The sequence below is a fragment of the Lissotriton vulgaris genome, chromosome 1_1, assembly GCF_964263255.1.
Source record: "Lissotriton vulgaris chromosome 1_1, aLisVul1.2, whole genome shotgun sequence".
NCBI lineage: Eukaryota > Metazoa > Chordata > Amphibia > Caudata > Salamandridae > Lissotriton > Lissotriton vulgaris.
Window position 1 is genome coordinate 1,193,141,858 of NC_141685.1, and position 23,505 is coordinate 1,193,165,362.

A 23,505-nucleotide genomic window follows, 5' to 3' on the forward strand; every position below is an offset into this window, starting at 1 on the left:
AGGGTTTTACTAATGGCATAACTTGAGATAGAATATTAAAAAAAGAGAGGCATATTTACAAGCCCCTTGCGCAATGTTTGCATGGGTGCAAGCAGAAAATGCATGCAGAGTAATAAAATTGGCACACAGACAAGAATATGAAATGCTGTGAGATGCGTAAAGGATTTTACTAATTTTACTGAACAGGCCTAATGCTTGTCCATGATGTGCTGTGTGCATTTCACACGTTTTCAGCAGTGCCTCTGTGAATCGGGACAATGTTTTTGTATAATCAAAAAAGGCTTTTGAAATAGTTGAGACAAGATAGAGCAGTGATGTAGCTTTCCTGAAGTAAAATTAAAGGCCCTACTTTTAAGAATGTACTTTTTGGTGTCTCGATATTTTTATTTCTTTATATTTCTATCTGACTTTTCCATCAAGCAACAAATGGTGCTCAATTGTGCACCTACAGCAGCAAGGACACTGGAGTGGAAAAGCAGTTGGCAAAGATACATTGAACATTCAGAGAGTGCATAGCAATTTAGCAAATATCAGGTGATGTGTCAGGCAGCCGCCTACAATAACTCAGTGGGACTTTATTGATTTCAACACTTCCTCACTATCTCCCACATCAATGCCGTAATATTTTACTCGGGTACCCCAGACCTTATGAAAGTTCCAAGGACATCCTCTAGATTTGTATGTGAACTCTTTAGTTGTCATATCCAAGTCCATCTCTGTTTACCACTCTCAGAGGATTGGCTGCTCTGAGGCTCCCCAAGATGTGGCTTTCTCTCTTTCTGCCACTACCAAGCCCCTGTTGCAGAAAAGGAGCTTGGCCCGTGGGATGTCCCCGTCTTGGGGCATACCCAGAAGGATATATTTTGGGTCAGCTGGAATGGATTTACCCACTATTGTACCTAACTCCCCCCAGTATTTTATTCCAGTACGACTTTATGGTACAAAACTCCCAGAGTGTATGCAGAAATGACCCCCTTTCTTCCACACATCTCAAGACAATTTGGGAACTCAGCTCTCCTAAATGTATGCAAGCTGACCCAATCGTAATGCTTTCTGTTTAAGATCTTTATTTGGATGTATCTCAGCCTGCACTCAATTGCCACCTGACTTGGGTGCATCAATGCAGCCTACTAGTCCATGTCATCTAGTTTACCCACCTCACTTTCCCTCTTTTCTCTCAGTTTCTTTAATGAGCCTGGCTAGTTGTTGTTAATCGTCTTATACGTCCAGGAAATCGCTTTCGCCTCTAATTCCTCCTGAAGTAGTCTGCCCTCAAACGGTGCGTATTCAGTGATGTCAGCTATGTCTAGTCCATCTGCAGTCCCGGCTTGTTTGAGTAGTATGTATTTATTGTGTGTTATTAAGCTGGTAGTCTCGCTGAAAGGAGCTGAAAGGAACAAGGTCGCCAAACCGGGAGATCTCGATCAGCTCCCATGCTCCAAACCCTCTTATTTTTACGATTTCTTTTAGTCACGTCCCAACCCACAAGGAAGGGTATCATGGATGACCTTGGTAGCCAATCCCATGCACTTCCCCACCCTTGTCCCATGCCTCTATTGTCATCTGGGTTGCCAGCAACAGCTTTCTCACACCCTTTCCTCCATATAAATAGTGTAGGTAGGACCTAGGATGTAACTGGCTTATCTCTAATGTATAAATGGGATGATCTCCTGGTACATACCCCCAGTCATTGACCACTATCAAATGTGCCACTTAGAAGTATGCCAGCATATCTGGAAGGAGTATGCCACCTTTGTATTGGTGTCCGCAGTGCCACTCTAGGATGCCCCTCGTTCCATAACAGTTTCCGGACCTCCCTCTATCCTGGTGAAGATCTCATCTGGAACTTTGTGGTATGTGTTCTGAAGGACATATAAAAGTTGTGGCAGGGTTGTCATCTTGAACATAGCTGCCCTCCCTAGCAACATTAGTGGCAATGTCTGCCAAGGTCCACATTTTCAGGAACGTCTGCAAGAACTCTCCGGAGATTTCGATCGAGGCTGCGTTCGCTGTCTTAGATCACGTATATCCCAAGGTACTGGAACCCCTCCCTATGTATACGAAGGCTCCCCATAAGACCTAATGAGTTGAGGTATAGGCTTGATTTGTCCCAGTTTTTTGTGTATCCTTCATGGGTACCTTATTGTTCGAAGCACTCGGGCAGGTGACATAGAGAGGGATGTCATCTGCATTGAGTGAGATCCTTTCATCTTACGTGGCTTCCTCTCCAGTACAAAATTATGCAATATCCAGATGTGCCTGGATTTTGTAAGCCAGCGGCTCCAATGCAATAACAAACAGGCGGGGGGACTCCGCCTGATAGGAAACTCTACGAATACATCCCATTTTCTCTGACTGTGGCCACAGGAGTCCTGTTTAACGATTCTGTCCAGGCCAGGAATTTTAGACCGTAACCAAATCTATTCAGGCCTGTATCAGAAAGGGCCAATGGACTGCCTCAAATGCCTTCTCGGCGTCCAGGGAAAGTAATATATGAGGGTCCTCTCTCCCTCAAATATTCACAGCCAATTATGGAGCCTATGGAGATTAAATCTGGTTGGTCTCTTTGGCATATAGTCAGATTGGTTCTTGTGGATCAGGGGGGATTATGACTGTGATTAGCCATGTGGCTAAAACCATTGCCACTATTTTGATCTCTGTGTTACGGAGAGAGATCGGGCGATATGAGCTGCAATTTGTAGTTGATTTCCCTGGCTTATGGATTACCACTATTGTGGCGCGTCGGAGGTCTGGTGGTAAGATTTCCTCATCTCTTGCCTTTGTGTATATTTTGAGTAGATGGGTCCCAGAATACCAACATTTCTTTTAAAGAACATCACCGGTATTCCATTGGGGCCAGGGGGTCTCACCCGGCTTTAATGTGGCGATCACCGTTTGTATCTAAGGGAGTGTAATTTTTCCTCTAGGGCCTAGCGGTTCTCCAGCGTGAGGGTTGGGACTTTCACTCTATCCAAATATTCCGCTACACGGGAACTTTCTGCCAGTGGGCGTGTCCTATAGAAATCCCCATAGTATAGTGTAAACTTGTCAACTTTCTCCCGGTCTGTGTTGTACACTTCATGATTGCTTACCAGTATGCTGTGAACCCAACGCCCTTCTACCTTCCTCTGCCCCAACAAGCCAGCAGCCTTCTGGCCAAGTTGCACGTGTTGTAGAGACAGTGCTGCGTTTCTAGAATCTTTGTTTTCACCTCATTCTGCACTAGCATTTAGTATTCCTTGTGGAGGACTGCGATCCTACGAAGGCCTGGAAGGGTCTGATCCTGCCCCAGGAAGCCCTTCTAACTTCTCTAGGCGTCTTTCCATTGACTCTAGTTCCCGTTGTTCCCTCTTCTTTTTATGTGCAATAATATTCTGTGCTCTGTCTCTAAATACTGTTTTGTAGGCCTCCCAAAGTGTGACCGGCAAGTCTACTGAGTCTTTGTTTTCCGTAAAATATAGCTCTGTCTCTATTCTAAGTTCTTGTGAGACTGTCTCATCTCGCAATTCCAAGGAATCCCACTCCCAGGCGTCGCGGCCATGTTCTGAGTGTGAGCCAGAAGGGCAAATGTTTGGACAGGCCTCTAGCCTGAAATTCAGTCATATCTGTCCTGTTTACTTCTCCGGCCGGGGCAAAGATGTAGTTTAGTCTTATGAACACCCTATTGGTTCTGGCGAAATAGGAGTACTTTTGATCTTCTGGATGGCAGCAGCGCCAAAGGTTTCAAGAGTCCCAGGGTAGTTGAAAACTTGCCAAAGTTGTTTTCCTCAGTCTTTCTGGGGCCGGGCCTCAATTGTCCGGTTGTGGACTCATCACATAGTTAAAATGTCCCCCCCCCCCCACTATGTGGAGAGAAGAGTGTTTCTAGCATGATCTCAGTGACTTTGTCTAGAGTTTGTCGTTACAATCTCAGGCAGACATACACGCTAATGAGTGTTACATCTTTCCTCCTCCACATCCACTGAACCGCAGTGTACGTCTCGAGGTCTATGCAGGATTTCTGATTCAGAAAGGGGGGGCGGTTTCCTGACTAGTATTGCGACCCCTTGGAAAGGCGTGGTGAATCTGGGGTGGGCAGCATAGTGTAGGCCTCCCTTTTTAGGAATTCGCATTGGGAGCAGGTCTTTTTAAACAAGACAACATATGGCTTAAGTCACCTAATGTAGGTGGCAACCAGCCCTCGCTTGACTTTATTACCTAGCCCGTTCACATTCCCAATTAATTATGGTACTCCCTTGCCCTTCCTATGTCCTATCCCTGACCATATTTATTTCTTGACTTTTCCTGACTGCCTACTGCAGTGAACTCCACATCTGTCTCCTTCCTTGGGCATATTCCACTCCTCATATTTGAACACAGTCCCCTCCAGATAGAATTACTGAATTACAATAGCTTGTCTTCCTTCCCCCTTCTTCTCCCACTTCTGACCCCTGTGCGCATCCACCCATATGTCAACAAGACAACTGTCGCAGGTTGGGACTGAGAGGTCAGTAGCCCCCCCTTCCATCTTTTTAAACTATATATCCTTCAGCTCAACGTTGAACTCAACAATTCACTTCTTTCATACCAACACTCACTCCAGCTGTACTATGTCTGCACATGTGCAGAGAAATCGCTCTAATCACTCATTCTCCCAGTTTCTCGTTCAGACACCCCAACTGTCACCCAAATACTCTCCTCACTCAGCCACGCTTGAGACTTTGGTCCAGAGGGGACAAGGTAGGCAGGTGAGGCCTTCCTTCATTCCTTCACTGACCTTGTCCGTCCCTTATGTGGCTCACATCCTGACCTCTATCAATTCACATCTTCTTCTGAGCAACCCCTCGGTCTCCCCTCCCATCCCACTCAGGATTCAATGTTCTCAATGTCTCTGTGTTCTGTGTCTCTCTGGCTAGGTTTCGGCATTCCTTTGTCAGAGTCATGGCTGAATGTTTCTTCCTCTGTTTTTTCTCGATTTGACCCTTCCTCACCATCGGTCTGCGATCATGGCATCCCGGCCGTCGTATGCCTTCTTCGGAGTATAAAGATCTTCCACCAGTTGTTCTATTTCCTTGTATCCTGGCCAGTGGGTTGTATGTCATGACAACGCGTGGTATTACCACGCGTGCCATTACAACGCAGGAATTACAACAAAAGTTGTTAGAACAACTTTCGCTCGAGGGCGCTGGAAAGTTGAATAGTTTAATTTTCTATTCCAACTCCAGCCCACGTTGACAGTAGGGAAGGCGTTGGATAGAAAATTAAACTATTCCCTATCCTAGAGCACCCTCCAGCGAAAGTCATTGTAACGACTTTCGTTGTAATTCCTGCGTTGTAATGGCAGTGCGGGGTAATCCCCACGTTGTCATTGCTGTTCACCTGGCCAGTGATCTGCCCCTACCTCTTCTTAATCTGTTTCCCATTTTATTCATCAAAGACCAAAGTTTGGGCCTGGCTTTCAGACTCTCCCTCTCACAGTGTGTCTTGTCTGTGTTTTGCGATGGCCTATTCACTCCTCTAGACAGCGCCAGGCCTCCTCTGGCATGGCAAAAAGTGTGACTTATTGTAGATTACTTTCAGTGTGCCGGGAAATTCGAACATGTATTGGAGTTGTTGCGAGTGGAGCTTGACTTTCCCTGAGTCAAATGTCAGTCTCTGTTTCTGTACTTCACTGGAGAAATCTAGAGATATAATAGTGGAGTATTTAAATTTGACTTCTCCTAGCCTCCTTGCTTCCCTTAAAATCATGGGCCAGATGTATCAATATTGGATTTTGGGATTCCAGAATAGCGAATTTTACTGATTCGCTAGTATCGAATCGTAAAATTCAATCTATGTAGGTTTCGCAATAATAATTACGATTCCTAAATATTCCTGTTTTGCGACTCAAATTGCGAGTCGCAAATAAGGAATGGCTTCTCATTCATACCTATGGTCCCAGAGGCCCATGGGAATTGCATGCGCAATTTGCGAGTACCCAATAGGTACATGTAAAGTGTGCATGCAATTTCAAGGGTGGCAAATGGACACCCTGTTGCACCCCTGGAATATGCATGTGTGCACATGTGGCGCGCATACATGCCCTTAGGGCATGTAGGTACGCCACATGGGAGCTTGAAAAATGCAAAAAAGTGCATTTTTCATTGAGATTGCATAATACCACCAACTTCAAGTTGGTGATAACTTGCGATTCCTTAAAAGCAGGTTGCAAACAATGTTGGGCTTCCTGCATTTCATTTAAGGAATCGCAAATTGCGATTCCTCAAATGCATTTGCAAAATAAGGAATCACAATTTTTACGATTAGCTATTTTGCGAATGCCTTTTGTGATGATACATCCCAAAAGGTTTATTCCGGTCCGCAAACGGGCCCATTCTGTGAATCAGCCCATTTACAAAAGTGAAAAAATGCTTGATATATCTGGCCCCATATCTCTAACTTGAAAGTTCAATAGGCAGGCAATGACTGCTCTTGGGGGGCTTCCCTGTGGAGGTCGGACTGCGAGCGCCCTATGCCCCTCTATCTATCACAAAGAAGTTGGAGAAACTCCCATCTGTAAAAGTTGACTCGAGCCACTGACCCAGAAAGCCGGCCATGTTGGTCCCTTCCACTCCCTCTGGGAAGCCCATTAGTGTTAGGTTGTTTCATCCTGCATAGTTTTCTGCACCATCGATCCTCCAGAGTAACACGGCCACCTCTGGCAGTTCTTTGACTTCTTTCACCATTGACTGGGTTATGTCCTCCAATTCGGCCACTCTTTCCTCTGCTTCTGTCACTCGATCTGCCACATTACGGATATCTTGTCTTATCAGTGACTCTTCCAATCTGAATTCACCTATCCTGGCCTCGAGGGCCATTCTGTACAGCTGGATTCCTTTCAGGAGGGCCGCGTTGTCAGGCACTGTAGGTGGTAATTCTGCGTCTGGTGCATCCTTCACCACCTTAATTGATTTTCCCTTAACGAGGCGGTTTTGGATCACTGTCTATTCGCCATTGCAAAGTGCCTCTCTCTGCCTCGCCTTCTCTTCAGTTGGTGGGTTAGAATATCATCTAAATGGTAGCCTGTGGTTGCTGAAGACCGCCTTTTCCTTTGAGATCAGGTTCTTGTCTTAGTGAGGCGCCTTTGGTAACTACACTTTCAAAGTCTGCCTGTTTGTGGGCTGCTTCTTGTCTCAGGGTCGCTGGCGTATTTTTTCACTGTCTGCTCCTGGGTCTCTGCACGCATTTACTGTTTTTGTGCTGCCTCCCGTTATGATGTTCGCTTTGCCCCCAGCTTTCTCTCTACTCATCACTTTTTAACTGTGGTGGGCCTGGATTTTGCTGGATTGTCGCACATTGTGGTCCAAGATATATCCGGGGCAGCATCGCCCCATTTCAGCTCTGGAGCCCTCGCAGTCAACATCTTTCATTCTTCAGTAAGTGGATGTTGGCGGTCTTCTTCCTTCAAGGGGAGACTCTTCTTGTGGTCTCCTCTCCCTGCCCACCCGGGTATTGCAATACGAGGATGGTAGGCCACTCTGTTTCCAAGTCTTCCCCCTTCCCGGCTGCCATGTTTTTCAGGGGTCTCAGTGTTAATAGCAGGGCTAGGTCTGCCCACCCCCTTCTGCTTCATATGTCTGAGCCCCCATCGCTGCCATCTTCTATCTGCTGTCTGTTTGTTGGATGGAGTCTGTTTTGGTGGTTTCTGGGCTCCAGCTCGAGGCTGCCTCCTCACATCTAGGCCCTCATCTCCCTAATTTGTCCCTTCCGGCTGTTCCTTTCTATCCTTCCTGACGCCGATCCATGTCTTGACAAGGTAGGAAGAGGGGGGAGGATGGTGGAAGACCCAGGCCCTTCTCCTTCCCTAGTTAGGCTGGGACCATTACTCTCACGTCAGCAGCCCGACCCCGGGGAGTGTTCCTATCTTTTTGCTCCTGTACCCTTTATTGTCTCTTGGGGGCAGGGACAGCTCTTCACAGATGATGGTTTGCACCCCAATCTACTAGCATGCACCGCAGGACCCCCTCTGTCTTAATCCCAGACCTGTCTGGATGCTATTAGGGCATTCTTGGGTTGCGCCTGTGGCAGCGAAGATTCAGCGCTCTCTCCGGAGTTTCTAGCCTCGGAAGACGGAGGCTGTCCTTTTGATACAGCTCCTTGTCTCCCTCAAAAGTCCTCTTGCTGTGACTTGGGCCGCGCTTCAGTCATGCGACAGTGCTGTGATACTTATCTCACCCCTATGATTTGTAGGAGGTGTGTTTTGAGGGGGGTTGGATGGGCTCTGGATGGCGAATTAGTTCCGGATTAAGGGGCCGATTATGATAGCGGATAATCTGCATCCTCCGGGCCGGCGGAAGCCACCGCCGTCCCGGAGGATGCGGAATATCTGCTGCGGACTGAGAAAAGACCCCCCGCCAAATTAGGATGGCTGGGGCATCTTTTTTCAGTCCGCCGCTTTTCCGCTGCGGTCGCCTTCCGTCCACGGCGGAAAAGCTCTAACATGGCTGGCGGTGTCTATCAGACACCGCCAGCCATATTAGGATGGCGGTGCTCCTATGCCTTTCCACAGCGGCATTTCCGCTGTGGAAAGTCATACAGTGTTTTCTTCGGGCCCCCATTGCGGGCCCCCAGGGGAGAAGGGGGTGGGGGGTGCACATGGGGGGTACCTATGGTACCCCCCTGCCTTTGCGTGCACGAAGCGGCAGGCACCACGCGGTGCCTGCAGCTTCATGCATGCAAAGGTAAACATGCATTTTTTAACATTGCGGCGTGTGCTGTTTCAAGCAGCACCCGCCGCAATGTTAAAAATACAGGACGGGACCGCCAGGGTGGCGGTCACATCCTAATTAGCACGGAGGGACCGCCACTGCCCCTGTGGACGGTCCCTCCTCCTCTGGGGTGGCGGACGGACGCAGGTCCGTCCACCATCCTATTAGGCCCCTAAGTTAGGCCATGCCAGAGCTTTGCAGCAAGACATCGCCTCTGCATTGTTGTTGGCCTGTTTTCTAAATTCTTGACTACATTTGTACGTTAACCCTGCGATGCAAAGATTATCCAGGCCATTTTATGCCGTCCAAAGCATATTTATATCTTATGTTATAGTGTGTGTTCCTATATTGTGCCTTTCAGAGTTCAATACTAACATATTTGGTCCAATAGTGTAGATAGCTGTGTTTGAGCACATTTTGTTATTTCATTTCTAAACTTGTACGTTACGTTTTGTATCTTAGATGAGTTGCAGAAGGAACTTGAGAAGGAGCTTGCAAATGTTAAGGAAGAGTTTCAACTTGTGTCCAGGAAGGAAAGAGAAGCCAAAGTGAGTATCAATGGTTCCACAGTCCTTATGTTGAGACTATCAGACAGTGCAATGTGTCTGGCTGTGAAAGGAATATTGTGGGCTTACTAGAACATGAACGGGGGATGAAGGCCGCTAATTTACTTGCTTTCTCTTGATAGCTTTGCTTGTTTCAGTCTGTCTGTCTTGTGTTTGTCCCTCCTATGGAGCATTGCCTCTTTACCATCTCTTTGAGTAGCAGGCTTCTGTGCTTCCTCTACTCGTTTTTTTTTGTTTAACCATTATATGAGTGTGAGAAGTTTCTACATATATAACATACTGTAAATTCCAATTTGTGGAAAGTTCTTCATATATATCCAAAGATCACTGTATATCTTTTTAAAACTTAACATGATTTAATAAAGAACAAATAATTTTGTACCAAAAATTTGGGTTAAAATATATTTACTGTTGCCTAATGTCAGTCTAAGTCCATAATTCAACCTGTTCCTAATTTACTGTATTCTCAATTGTTTGATTTATCCCGAATTAGGAACTCTAGTCGGGGATACCCTCTTTTTTGTACACACATTATCTCCACAGCCTGTCTGTGCGGGGGTTTAGTTTAGTTTAATTCAGTATAGTATGTTAATGTATAAGTGTCTGTGCTAACCCTTGTCCCCACCAGGGTTCTATATATTTTGTTTGTCACCATTTTTCCTGTCTTCGTTACACCATCTGGCCCATTCCATACCCACCACTCCACTCCTTTCCTCTCCTCTCCTTTCCTTTCCTTTCCCTCCCTACCTCCCAGCCAGCCACAGACTTTTTCTTTTACCATTATGGATAAACTACTTACCTTTGGGTTCTCAGATGAGGATTTTGCATCTATGGTAGGAGAGTTAGCTTCTACAGAAAACCCAATCAGTACTAACTTACAAAATACTGATTATCAACAGCTACTAGCTCTTAAGAAAAAAACCAAAAGAATAGAACTCCATGGTCATTTCATGCTCAAATACCTACAAGCAGGAGTCATCCCCCAAGGCCTAAGAGTTAGGAACATCCCGGGTCTATTTGTACAAATAAGAAGATTTCTAGAAAGATGGTCCCTCATAGCAAACAGATGTTCGAGGGACCTCATGATGTTGATAGTAGAAACTGCTAAACATCTAGTCGAAACTCTACTACAAGAAATAGCTGACCTTGAACTCAAACTTAAAAACAACACAGCGGTAGATGACGCAGTAAAAAAATTACAAGATATGGAACAAGAAATGCAATCCTACAGTGACTATCTGCTTAAGAGAAAAATTGACAAATTAAAGAAAGATGTCCAATATTTCAGCAATGAAAAAGTCTATCCTTACCTTGCTGATAATTATTATCAACCAGAACCCATAGGTGATACTTCTAGCACCCTAAATCAACAGACTATCCCTAAGAAAATAACCACCTTTTCCAACACCTCTGGATCTGACAACGAAAGTAACAATAGTGACAATGACTCAGGATCCCATCAAAGAGGGGGATGCGCCAGAGGCAACAGGCCTTTTTTATCCAGGCGCGGGAATCCACAAGGACGTTGGAAACCCAGATACCAGTCCCGCCACAGAGGCAATTTTCAACAACAGAATCAACACTATCCTCCCCCCTCCCCCCAACCAACTATATCCTGTACCATTGATGCATGCTTACCCTCCACCTCAAAACTACCAAGAGGCGTCTACCATGTACCCCAACCAGTATTTAGTGACCCGACATGCACAATACTGGCGCGACTAGAGGAAATCCCCATTTTCAATTTAAGGTACACCTTATTGAATTCTGAGACTGAAAAACTTCTAACCAAAGGGCTTTCCTTTGTCCCTCATTGCACCATCAATAAGTTTGAACTTTTCAAAGACTTGATGAACTTTTTTAGGAAGGTAAGACTCCAAAACTTCTTTGAAAATGCTAATCAGAATACAGAAACTACAAATAACTTATCTGGCCTTAAACTGGTATCCACATTTTTACCAACATTGGAACAGGTAGCCCCAGAAATAGCGATATTTGAACATGTAGTGCTCAATAAACTCACTGCTGCCACGAAATATATACCAAACCCCCAACTATAACATTTCACATGAGGAACATCAAGCGTTAAAAGCCCTTAAATCAAATAAAGACATTACCATCAAATGTTGCGACAAAGGTGGAGGAATCGTGGTGCTTGACACCACACAATATATATCAAATATGGAAAAACTTCTCAATGACCCAAATCACTACATTCCAATCAAGAAAGACCCTACCAAAAAAGTCCAGACTGCCATTCTAGCATTAACCACCAAGGCATTAAATGATGACGTCATTTGTGAACAAGAATGGAAATTTTTAAATGTCCACCAACCCAAAATGGCAGCAATATATGGGGTTCCCAAGATCCACAAGAACAGCGAGGATCCCCCATACAGACCCATAGTTACCACCATTGGGTCCATAACTGAGCCTCTATCCAAATACATTGATACTATTCTCAGACCACACATCTTTAAGATTCCCTCACATATCAAAGATACCAGAGATATCATAAACACTGTAGAATCATTATCTTTCAACTCAGACACACAATGGATGGTCACTATGGATATAGAGGCCCTTTACTCAAACATTCCTCAATCAGGAGCAATTTCTGCTGTCTCCTGGTTCATCGACACCTACACAATAGATTGTCCCAAAGCTTTCATTCTTGACTGTTTGGCAATAGTCTTATCAGAGAACACCTTTGACTTTAATGGGTCCCTCTTCCAGCAGACAAAAGGGGTAAGCATGGGGGCATCATGTGCACCCACAATAGCCAATATATATATGGCTAAATATGAATCTCTATTCATATACAATGAAGTTGCCCCCTTTAGCGAGTCTGTCACATCATGGGCTCGCTTTATAGATGACATTTTCTTTATTTGGACCTCAGAAACTACCCCCCTTTCCAGCTTCGTATCCTGGCTTAACTTATGTGATGAAAACATACACCTTACAGCCACATCCAGCCAAACGCGGGTAGAATTCTTAGATATCAACATAATCAGCACTAACAACTGCCTGAATGTAGATTTGTTTGTGAAGCCCACCGCTCGCAACACACTTCTACACTATACCAGTTATCACCCTAAATCTCAAAAATCCAGTATCCCTTTTGGCCAATTCCTTCGAGTCCGAAGGAACTGTTCCTCACTAACGGACTTTGATAAGAGAGCAACCGAGATGCAAAATAAATTTGTATCTCGAGGATACCCGAAAAGACTAGTCCGTGATGCATATAAAAGAGCCAGGTTCTTTGATAGACAACATCTATTAACACCCTGCATCAAAGAACCAAACCCCAAACTAGTCTTTGTGACAAGCCATTCAACAATGAACGCCAAACTTCAACAAATAATTTTCACTAACTGGCACATTCTGAATGCCACGAAAGCCAGGGAAAACCAGCTGCCCAAACCTGTCTTTGCGTATAGAAAAAACAAAAACCTCAAAGACTTAGTTGTCCGATCTAGAATGGAACAAAGAAATAATCTTCCAACTCAACGTTCTCTCACTGGCATGACCCCGGTAGTAGGCAATTTCAAATGCCTTTCCTGCACTGCCTGTGACTGCCATAGAGACCAAAGAATGGATGTTTAACAAAAAATCCCTGCGATCCCAAACACTAACTAACTGTAAAACCACAAATGTAGTATAGCTACTGGTATGCCCCTGCGGCATGGGATACATAGGCGAAACAGCCCGCATGATGTCCACCCGTTTGTCTGAACACAGATCAGCCATACGTACGGGCAGACTGCAAGCACCATTAGTTAAACATTACATCGAGTCAAAACATAACCCAAATGACATACGCTGGTTTATCCTGGAAAAAATACGTAAATCATGTACACTGTAACCTATAGCCATGTTTTAAACGATTACTGTAATGCACTTTAAACATCCACAAATTGGAATTTACAGTATGTTATATATGTAGAAAGTTCTTCATATATATCCAAAGATCACTGTATATCTTTTTAAAACTTAACATGATTTAATAAAGAACAAATAATTTTGTACCAAAAATTTGGGTTAAAATATATGTACTGTTGTCTAATGTCAGTCTAAGTCAATAATACAACCTGTTCCTAATTTACCGTATTCTCAATTGTTTGATTTATCCCGAATTAGGAACTCTAGTCGGGGATACCCTCTTTTTTGTACACACATTATCTCCACAGCCTGTCTGTGCGGGGGTTTAGTTTAGTTTAATTCAGTATAGTATGTTAATGTATAAGTGTCTGTGCTAACCCTTGTCCCCACCAGGGTTCTATATATTTTGTTTGTCACCATTTTTCCTGTCTTCGTTACACCATCTGGCCCATTCCATGCCCACCACTCCACTCCTTTCCTCTCCTCTCCTTTCCCTCCCTACCTCCCAGCCAGCCACAGACTTTTTCTTTTACCATTATGGATAAACTACTTACCTTTGCGTTCTCAGATGAGGATTTTGCATCTATGGTAGGAGAGTTAGCTTCTACAGAAAACCCAATCAGTACTAACTTACAAAATACCGATTATCAACAGCTGCTAGCTCTTAAGAAAAAAACCAAAAGAATAGAACTCCATGGTCATTTCATGCTCAAATACCTACAAGCAGGAGTCATCCCCCAAGGCCTAAGAGTTAGGAACATCCCGGGTCTATTTGTACAAATAAGAAGATTTCTAGAAAGATGGTCCCTCATAGCAAACAGATGTTCGAGGGACCTCATGATGTTGATAGTAGAAACTGCTAAACATCTAGTCGAAACTCTACTACAAGAAATAGCTGACCTTGAACTCAAACTTAAAAACAACACAGCGGTAGATGGCGCAGTAAAAAAATTACAAGATATGGAACAAGAAATGCAATCCTACAGTGACTATCTGCTTAAGAGAAAAATGGACAAATTAAAGAAAGATGTCCAATATTTCAGCAATGAAAAAGTCTATCCTTACCTTGCTGATAATTATTATCAACCAGAACCCATAGGTGATACTTCTAGCACCCTAAATCAACAATGTCCAACTCCAGTCTGATGCCTGTTGAATATTAAAAGGTAAGTAATCTGTGGCTAGATAGTCTAACCCAGTAAAAAGCGTTACCAAAGGAAACTAACATTTTCATTTAGGCATGGCAAAAACAAATGCTGGTAGCTAAAATGTTTGATCACTTTTAACTTGATTCCTACCCACTCTTTCCTCTGACAGTAAATGTGAACTCTTTTTTTCCTTTGTTGTACGTTCTCAAAATTCTGTCTTTTTTCATAGATGGAGCTCTCCAGTTTGCGGACTCTTGTTACCAAACAGAATGAAGAGCTGCAGGTACAGGCAGCAGACGTGGAGTCACTGACTAGGAGTGTCCAGATTAAAGAGGAACTCATAAAGGTTGGACAACTTTAAACCCATCCCACTGCTACACATCTAATGTCTCTTTTCAAGTATAAAGAAGTTGATCATGGATTACTGATTTCATAAAATAATGGTATTGTATTAAAAAGACATCTCATTCCTGAGTTGGTTGGTTTGGCCACTTGGTTGGGAAAAAATAGCTGTCCGCAGGGAAATCACTTTCGCTTACTTAAAAAGAAGAAAATAGAAACACTTTATCATAATTTTGAGTTCAACAATAAAACCTTCCTATTTAAAAGTAGTGTTCATAGGCCACTCTGAGACCATTTCGACTCTGTCTCTTTAATGAATTAATAAATGGAACTAATCCTTTACTATTCTTTTCAGTGCTGATAAATTTAATGGGGTGCTAAGTTTAGTAATGCGGGTGAAGCATGCATGGTTGGGGTACGTGTGGCCACCACAGTGGCCGAAAGAGAATTGTAAGCAATACTGAGAAAGCAAAGATGGGGGCAGGCATCTAAGGACCTAGTTAAAGGTTGCATTGTTGTTGTTTTAAGTATAGTGTGTTTACGACATGTAGGTCGACAAATGATCCAACATTTAATATGTACTGTGAATGGTAAGTTGGACTGTACTGTCAGTGGTGATTTATCTACAGTAAAAATACAATAAAAACTTTTTTTAAAAAGCATGCATGGCTGGAAAAAAAATGTTCAAGGCAGGTGTGGCAGTAGATAGACATGCTGGACCCAATTCACAAAGACAATCTGAGACAAAAGTCTATCTTTACATCTTTTGGTATTCACAGAGGTTATTTATGAGTTGTATCTTTAAGTCTGCAGGTACTCTCTGCACCCGGGCCGTACTCTCCGGCTCGGGCAGGATGAAGTTTAATCATTGTGCCGGAATACAATTTTTTACAAAAAGTAAACATCTGAAAGAAACAGGTTAGTATTAGATTCCTTACCTTAGAATATCCCCAGGCATCAGACTGGATCCGGAAATGTTTGCGTAGCAGTACCCTTGCGCGTCGATAGCGTCGTCTGCGGCTACCCGTCCGTCGTCGGCGTCGTGGGCACCGTGATGATGTCGTCGCAGTACTTAGACGCCGCCTCCGCGTGCTGACGTCAGTTCTTCTTTTCTACGCGCCAGCAGCGCAGATCCGGAAAAAGTGGTACCTTAGTCATTTTTTTACTAAACTTTTTACGATCCCTTTTGATAATTTTTCTTGAGTCTTCCACTCCGGAACGGTACCGATAGGGATGCCAGGTTTCAAGCCTTGTGAGGATTGCGACCGACTGATGTCGGTCACCGACCATCACCGTCGGTGTCTCCAGTGTCTCAGCATCGACCACGACGACAAGACCTGCTCCGACTGCCGGGCCCTGACTTCGAAAGCTATGCGGGAGCGGTCACGCAAGCGGCTCGAACTCCGGCAGTCGGCCCGCGCCACGAGAGGTCCCGGTCCGGACGGAGGTCGAGGGATTGGTCGCGGGGTCGGAGCCATCAGAGCTCTCGGAGTCGACATCACTCCTCCGGGTCGAAGTCGTCAGGTAAGCACAAGAAGTCGAAGAGACGTCATCGCTCTTCCGACTACCCCCCACGCTCGCGCGATGCGGCCGGGGGTTCGGGTGACACCGCCCACGCGTCTCCTTCGGAGTTGCGGGTGTCGCGGCCTGCCCCACACCCTCCGGTCCTGGGCGGCACCTGACACCGGAGGAGATCGAGCGCTTCCTCATGGCCATGAGGTCCCTCGCTCCTCCGACGGGCTCCGCGGCGCCTTCGGGCCCAGCGGACCCGTCTTGGGGCCCTAGCGGGTTGGGTGCTTCGGCCCGACGCCGTTGCGTGCTTCGGCCCGACGCCGCTGGCGCCTTCGGGTCTGGCGCCACAGGGCCCCACTGGATCCGCTTCTGGATCCGGGTCGTCATCGGTTGACCTCACGTCCTCACCGGCGCCTGTCCCCCAGGTGTCACCTCCGGCGCCGTCCTCTGGCGGCGCCTTCCCCGATGCCTCCCTCGATCCGGTTCCGGCGTCGGAACGGCGCCGCTGGACGCCGCTTTTTACGCCGCTTGGGGAGTTTTACTTCAACGAGCCGGCCCCATCTTTTGACAACCCTGATTATCAGGGGATGGGTGATGAGGAGTATTGGGAGGGGTCTGAAGACCCTCTGACACGTGAGTGTCAGTCCCAGGAGGACTGGACAGGTGGACTTGGGGATGCCAGTGGTCTGGACACCTTGCCAGACACTGGTTTTGTCTCGCATCCTACCAAGGCTTCGGAGGAGGGGGCAACCTACAGTGGGTGTTGACGCGGGCAGCCAAGGCCTTGGGCCTTGAGCTCTCCGTCGCGGCTGTGAGGACTAACCTGCTCACTGAGGTCCTTAAACCGCAATCATGCTCGGCTGAGCCTCTGCTGCAGTTTAATGAGGCCTTGACTGATGTTCTTTTGGGCACTTAGTCCAGGCCGGCTACAGGTTCGCCTGTAGTTAGGAACGTGGCCAGACGCCACCGCCCGGCCCCGGGCGACCCATGTTTCCTGTCCACCCACCCCACCCGAGAGCCTGGTCATCCAGGCCTCCAATTCCCAGACCGCATTCCCGTCGGCTCCGCCGGACAGGGAATCCAAGAGCTATGAGCAGTACGGCAAGAAGGTATTCTCCTCCCTGAGTCTGGGACTGCGGTCTTCCAACACCGCATGTCTCTTGGGCCGCTGCACCCACTCTCTGTGGGACACGGTCGCTGAAGTGCTGCCACAGTGCCCGTTGGAGGTACTGGCCAAACTCGGACAGGCCCTTGTGGAAGGCCGGGATGCGGCACGGTATTTTATCCGGTGTGGGCTGGATACCACCGACTCACTGGGTAGAGCGATGGCTACGACGGTGGCGATTCGTCGCCACGCCTGGTTGAGGTCCGCCAACTTTTCTGCCGATGTCCAGAATACACTCGTGGACATGCCGTTTGATGGCCGTCGCCTTTTTGGCGACAAGGCAGACCATGCGCTTGAGCGCTTTAAGGACTCCAGGGCTACGGCCAGGTCATTGGGCCTCTCGCCCAGCGTCAGCAAACGGGTGCCTTCTGCTCCTTTCGTGGCCAAGGAAGGGGCGCCCCCACACGTGCTGCCAACCACGCACCGCAGACTAACATCCAACGCGGTGGCGGCCGTGGAAACTGCCGTGGCGGGGACAACGGCGAGGTCAGTCCACACCTTCCACCGCAGCATCCGCCTCAAAACCCTACTAATCTGTGCTTTCAGGCCCATGTGACGCCAGTGGGGGGCTGGGTTCGCCATCACCTCCACCACTGGCGCACTGTTACATCGGACAGTTGGGTGCTGCAAATCTTTCGAAGGGGCTACTCCCTCCTCTTCGAGGAGACCCCTCAAGCCATGCCACCGCAATACCACCGCGTATCAGGGGATCATTTGCGACTTCTGCAGGAGGAAGTTACGGACATCTTGGCCAAGGGGCCATCGAGCACTTTTGTGGGCCAGAAGTAGGGTGTGGTTGCTACTCCCACTACTTTCTGGTACCCAAGAAGGGCAAAGGGGGCCTACGCCCTATCTTGGATCTAAGGAACGTCAACGGCTTCCTCCGGAAGGAGAAGTTCAAAATGCTAAAACTGGCTTAGGTCCTAGCGGCCCTGGACCCAGGAGACTGGATGGTAGCGTTGCACTTTCAGTTTACCGTGCTCCCCTTCGCCTTACCAGCACCCCACGGGTGTTCACGAAGGTGATAGCGGTGGTCGCAGCTCATCTGCGCAGGTTAGGGGTTTCAGTCTTCCCCTAGCTCGACGACTGGTTGTTGAAGGTGGGCTCGCCCCAGACAGTCGTCAGCCACCTCCAGACTACGGCAGACATCCTGCACCAGCTGGGGTTTTCCATCAATGTGCCGAAGTCAAACCTGTGCCCCTCTCAGAAGCTCCTCTTCATCGGAGCGGTTCTCGACTCTGTGCAGTATCGGGTTTATCCACCTGAACAGCGGGTCCGGGATATTCAGGCTCTGATTCCACTCTTTTAGCCTCTATCCCGGGTTTTTATTCAGGTTGACGCTGCGGCTTCTGGGGCTGATGGCCTCCTGCATCCTTCTGGTGCATCACGCCCGGTGGCGGATGCGGGCTCTGCACTGGGACCTGAAGTTTCAGTGGGCCCAGCACCAGGGCAACCTATCCGACCATGTCCTGATCTCGGAGGGCACTGCGAGACAGCTGCAGTGGTGGATAACGGGCCGCGATTGGGTCAGCGGCAGATCCCTCTCCCTTCCCCAACCGGAGCATGTGGTTGTGACGGACGCGTCCCTCCAGGGCTGGGGAGGCCACATGGGAGAGGCGGAGATCAGAGGCCTCTGGTCTCCGGCGGAGTCCCGGCTCCATATCAACCTTTAGGAGCTGCGGGCAATTCGTCTAGCACTGAAGGCATTCCTCCCCTCTGTCAGGGGGAGTGTAGTGCAGGTGTTCACGGACAACACCACCGCCATGTGGTACTGCAACAAACAGGGCGGGGTGGGGTCGTGGACCCTATGCCAGGAGGCTCTGCGCCTCTGGCAGTGGCTGGAACATCAGGGTGTGACCCTGGTGGTTCGACACCTGGCAGGTTCTCTGAACGCCAGGGTGGACAAACTCAGCCGCCGGTGCATGATGGACCACCAATGGCGTCTGAACTCGGACGTGGCGCGAGGTCTCTTTCTGCAGTTGGGATAGCCTTGGTTAGATCTATTTGCCACAGAAGAGAACACGCAATGTCATCAGTTCTGCGCGTTGGAATTTCCAAGGCGACACTCGCGCGGAGACGCTTTTCGTCACGAGTGGAGTTGCGGTCTGTTGTAGGTCTTTCTGCCTATACCACTTCTGCCCAGAGTGCTGAAGAAGATCAGACACGATGGGCACAAGTCATCCTTGTGGCTCCGGACTGGGCACGAAATTACTGGTATCCCGAGCTACTCAGTATGTCAGTCGATCCCCTGGTTCGTCTGCCTCTTCAGGAGGACCTTCTGTCGCAGCAGCAGGGGACGGTCCTCCACCCGAACCTGTCCAGTCTCCACCTCCATGCTTGGAGATTGAGCGGCGACAGTTGAGGCCATTTGACTTGCCTCCTGAAGTCCGTAATGTCATTCTGGCAGCCAGGCATCCCTCCACAAAGTCGGTATACGCCTGCAGGTGGAACAGATTTGTGGCATGGTGCACAGCAAAGGCTGTGGATCCTCTCTCTGTCCCTCTTTCTGAGGTTCTCCTCTTCCTTCTATCTCTTGCCCAGCAGGGCTCTGCTCTGGGCACTATCAAGGGCTAGCTTTCTGCCCTTTCAGCCTTTTTAAGGCTGCCTGATCAACCTTCTTTGTTCAAATCCCCTATTGTAACTCGTTTTCTGAAAGGCATCACACACACGTTTCCACCTATTCCTTTCGTGATGCCTCAGTGGAACTTGAACCTGGTTCTTACCTATCTGATGTGCGCTCCCTTTGAGCCACTTCACAACTGTCCTCTCAGCCTTCTTACTCTGAAGACTGCTTTCCTGGTTGCCATCACCTCTGCCAGGTGAGTGAGTGAGCTCCAGGCTCTTTCATCCAAACCTCCTTTCCTTTCTGTCCATCCGGACAAGGTTGTGTTGCGGACAAGACCCTCTTTCCTGCCCAAGGTTGTCAAGGCCTTCCACATCGGGCAGTCTATCACCTTGCCCACCTTCTTTCCGCCTCCGCATCCCTCAAAGGAGGAAGAGCGGCCCACCGTCTGGACCCAAAACGTGTGCTCTCATTCTATCTGGATCGCACACGCCAGTTCCGGGTGGATGACTAACTCTTTGTTGGTTACGTGGGCGCTAAGAAGTGAAGGGCGGTACATAAGCGGACCATCTCTCGGTGTGTCGTCTTGTGTATCAAGGCTTGTTACTCCTTGGCAAAGAAGGAATCTCCTGTTGGGCTGAGGGCCCATTCCACTCGGGCCACGGCGGCTATTACTGCCCTGGGTCGGGGAGTCCCCTTGCAGGACATTTATCAGGCAGCTACGTGGGCCTCGCTGCACCCGTTTGCAAGACACTACTGCCTGGACAGCCAAGTCCAGAGGGATGGCTTCTTTGGCCGTTCCATCCTCCAGGACTTTCTGGTGTGATTATTGGTTCGCAGACCCACCACCGGGGTTGGAATTGCTGGGGTATCTATTCTAAGGTAAGGAATCTAATACTAACTTGTTTCTTTCAGATGAACAAGTTACTTGCCTTCGGTAACTATATATCTGTAAGAAACAGTAGTTAGTATTAGATTCCTTACCGTCCCCACCCATCCTCCCCGTTCTGCGAACCGATATCTAGGGTTAAGGTCATCCCCTTTCAGGGCCCTAGTTTCAATGGCACCAGTGTTGATTTTTAACATGGCTGTGTGTTTCTGGCGCGGAAAAGCTGTGTCTAAGAACTGACGTCAACACGCGGAGGCGCCGTCTAAGTACTCCGACGACGTCATCACGGCGCCCACGACGCCGATGACGGACGCGGAGCGGCAGACGACGCCTACCGACGCGCAAGGGTACTGCTACGCAAAAATTTCCGGATCATGTCTGACGCCTGGGGATATTCTAAGGTAAGGAATCTAATACTAACTACTGTTTCTTACAGATATATCGTTACCAAAGGTAAGTAACTTGTTCATTAGGAACATGTGATAAACGGTGGAGGAGGTCATGAAAATCAATTTGAGCAGGGAAAGGGGTGTGGTCGAACACTACATCATATCCCAGAGAAGTTTGCTACTTTGCATCATGGTACAAGCAGTCCACAATTTGCGCTCCCCTCAGTGAAAACACTGTGGGGAGTGCAAAATGTGGATTGCATGTACCATGCACACTTAGGTGAGGGCAAACTGTGACTAATCCTTCTTAGCAATAATGCACATGATCATCAACTCCATTGTTAGAAAGTTTTTTTCCAGCCGTCCCTTTTGGACATGTGCTCCGTGGCGCCACCATCGCTGTGCTCTTTTCGGTTCACACGGTTCATTCTCTCCGTCGGTATTGTATTACGATTGTATCTCCTGTTCTTTATATCGCTGGTCAGTGTCTGGCTACTTCACTCGAGCTGGGTCCAGGTCGACCGCTGCCCCTCCTGGGCTTTTCTAGTCGAGGCCTGCTCGCGTCTCTATGTTGCATTTCTCCACCATGCCAAGACGGTGATGTAACAGAAGTCATTTCGAAATTGTCCTGGCTGCCATGCAAAATATCCTTGGATCGATCTCCATCAGGTATGCAATCTGTGTTTGTTGCTGGAACACAACAAGGCCGCCTGCAACGCTTGCCACTCCTTCCGCTCCAAATCGCACATCAACACCCACAACTGCCAGCTGCGGATGGAGAGGCTTTCTCCCCCGGAGAGATTTCTGACTTCGACTGGAGACCGAGGACCTTTCGCCAGCGCTGCAGTCCATAAGAATGGCACCCCTCCACCTCAACACCACGCTGTCCTCGAGCAGCCTTCAGCCAAAGGGCATTCAGCCACTCAGGAACCAAAGAGTCCGGTTTTCTGTCCGCAACTGCCTTTGGGCCATGTTTGACTCTGACAGACCACTTTCGACTCCCCGCTCAGCTCCGACGTGGCGCCAAAGAAGCCTTTGAGACCGACTGCTTCGGAGTTAGCCACCTCAATACCGACACTTAGCTGACCCTCGGCACAACCACATCTGCCTCGGCACCAACCAGATCCTCGGTGCCAAAACCAAAGACACCCTCGGAGTCTAAAACTTTGGTGTCGACCAGTAAAAGTCTGACCCCTACGAATTAGAGCCAATTCTCTATTAAGCTGCAAGAGCAGCAGCTCGACTCAAGGCCGAAACACCTGGTTATTCATCCCCACATGGGTTGCATCCTTCCACCCCCTTCGGACCCTAGCGATCCACCCTCGAAACATCAGTTGTCCTTCGTGGAGGCCTTGGACATTCTGATTCCAGCTAAACAACGCAGGAAAGCAGATAAGGCTACAAGCCCCTCCCCTTACACCACCATCACCTCGCCCTGCTCTTCAGCCCCAGCCTTCGCTCTCACCAAATGCTTCTCCAAGGGACCCTCTTGACATCATACCTCAAGGGTCTCCACACTCTGGAAAGGGTGGTCGGATGGCAGGTAGCAACACATTTGACACTCCCTCACAGGGTGATCCATGGAACTTCTATGATGTAGACCCTTTAAAGGACACAGACCTTGACCTTTACTTGGCCCGCCCTTCCACTCTGGATGATTCCACATCCTTTAAGGAACTAATCAGTAGGGCCACCTGCTTTCACAAAGTGGAACTCCACACTGAGATCTTAAAGGAGGACCTCCTCTTCGAAACCCTCTCCTCGACTCACCTCTCCTCTCAGTATCTCCCCATGCTCACGGGCATGTTATGTCACACTTCTGACATTTTTGGAGACGCTGTCCGGGTTAGGGTCATAAATTCTAGAGTGGTTAAAAAATATAAAGCCTCCCCTTCTAACCCCATCTACATTCGCAGTGAGCTCCTGATCAACTCTTTGGTAATGACCACTGCCCATAGCAAGCCAACTCCCAGGCCACCAGGCGTGCCCTGCCACGGAAAACTAAAGCTAATGCTTAGATGCGTCAGGAAACCGGGTGGCCATGCAATCGTCCAATCACTGGTGCATAGCTAATTCTGTTGTCCTTTTTGCACAATACGATTTGGCCTAATGGGACAAAATGGAGGAGCTCCTCCAATATCTAACTGAAGAGCATCATAAAAGAGGCCAGGAGATAGTTTCTGAGGGCAAGCTCATATCGAACACTTCTATCCGCTGTGCCCTAGATGCAGCCGACATCGCTGCCAGAGGGGTAAATCATAAAATCATTATTCTCTGTAGACACGCATGGCTCCATATCTCGGGCTTTAAGCCGGACGTT

General features: G+C 48.0%; 1 protein-coding gene across 1 annotated transcript in view; it reads left to right on the forward strand.

Annotated features, from left to right (window-relative positions):
* Positions 1-23,505, forward strand: part of LOC147748891 (myomegalin-like) — a 1,575,921-nt gene that overhangs the window by 752,211 nt on the left and 800,205 nt on the right. Inside the window, exons 16-17 of the mRNA XM_086928761.1 lie at positions 9,189-9,274; positions 14,555-14,671. Coding sequence (XP_086784887.1) covers positions 9,189-9,274; positions 14,555-14,671 — 203 coding nt within the window. The remainder of the gene's footprint in view (positions 1-9,188; positions 9,275-14,554; positions 14,672-23,505) is intronic.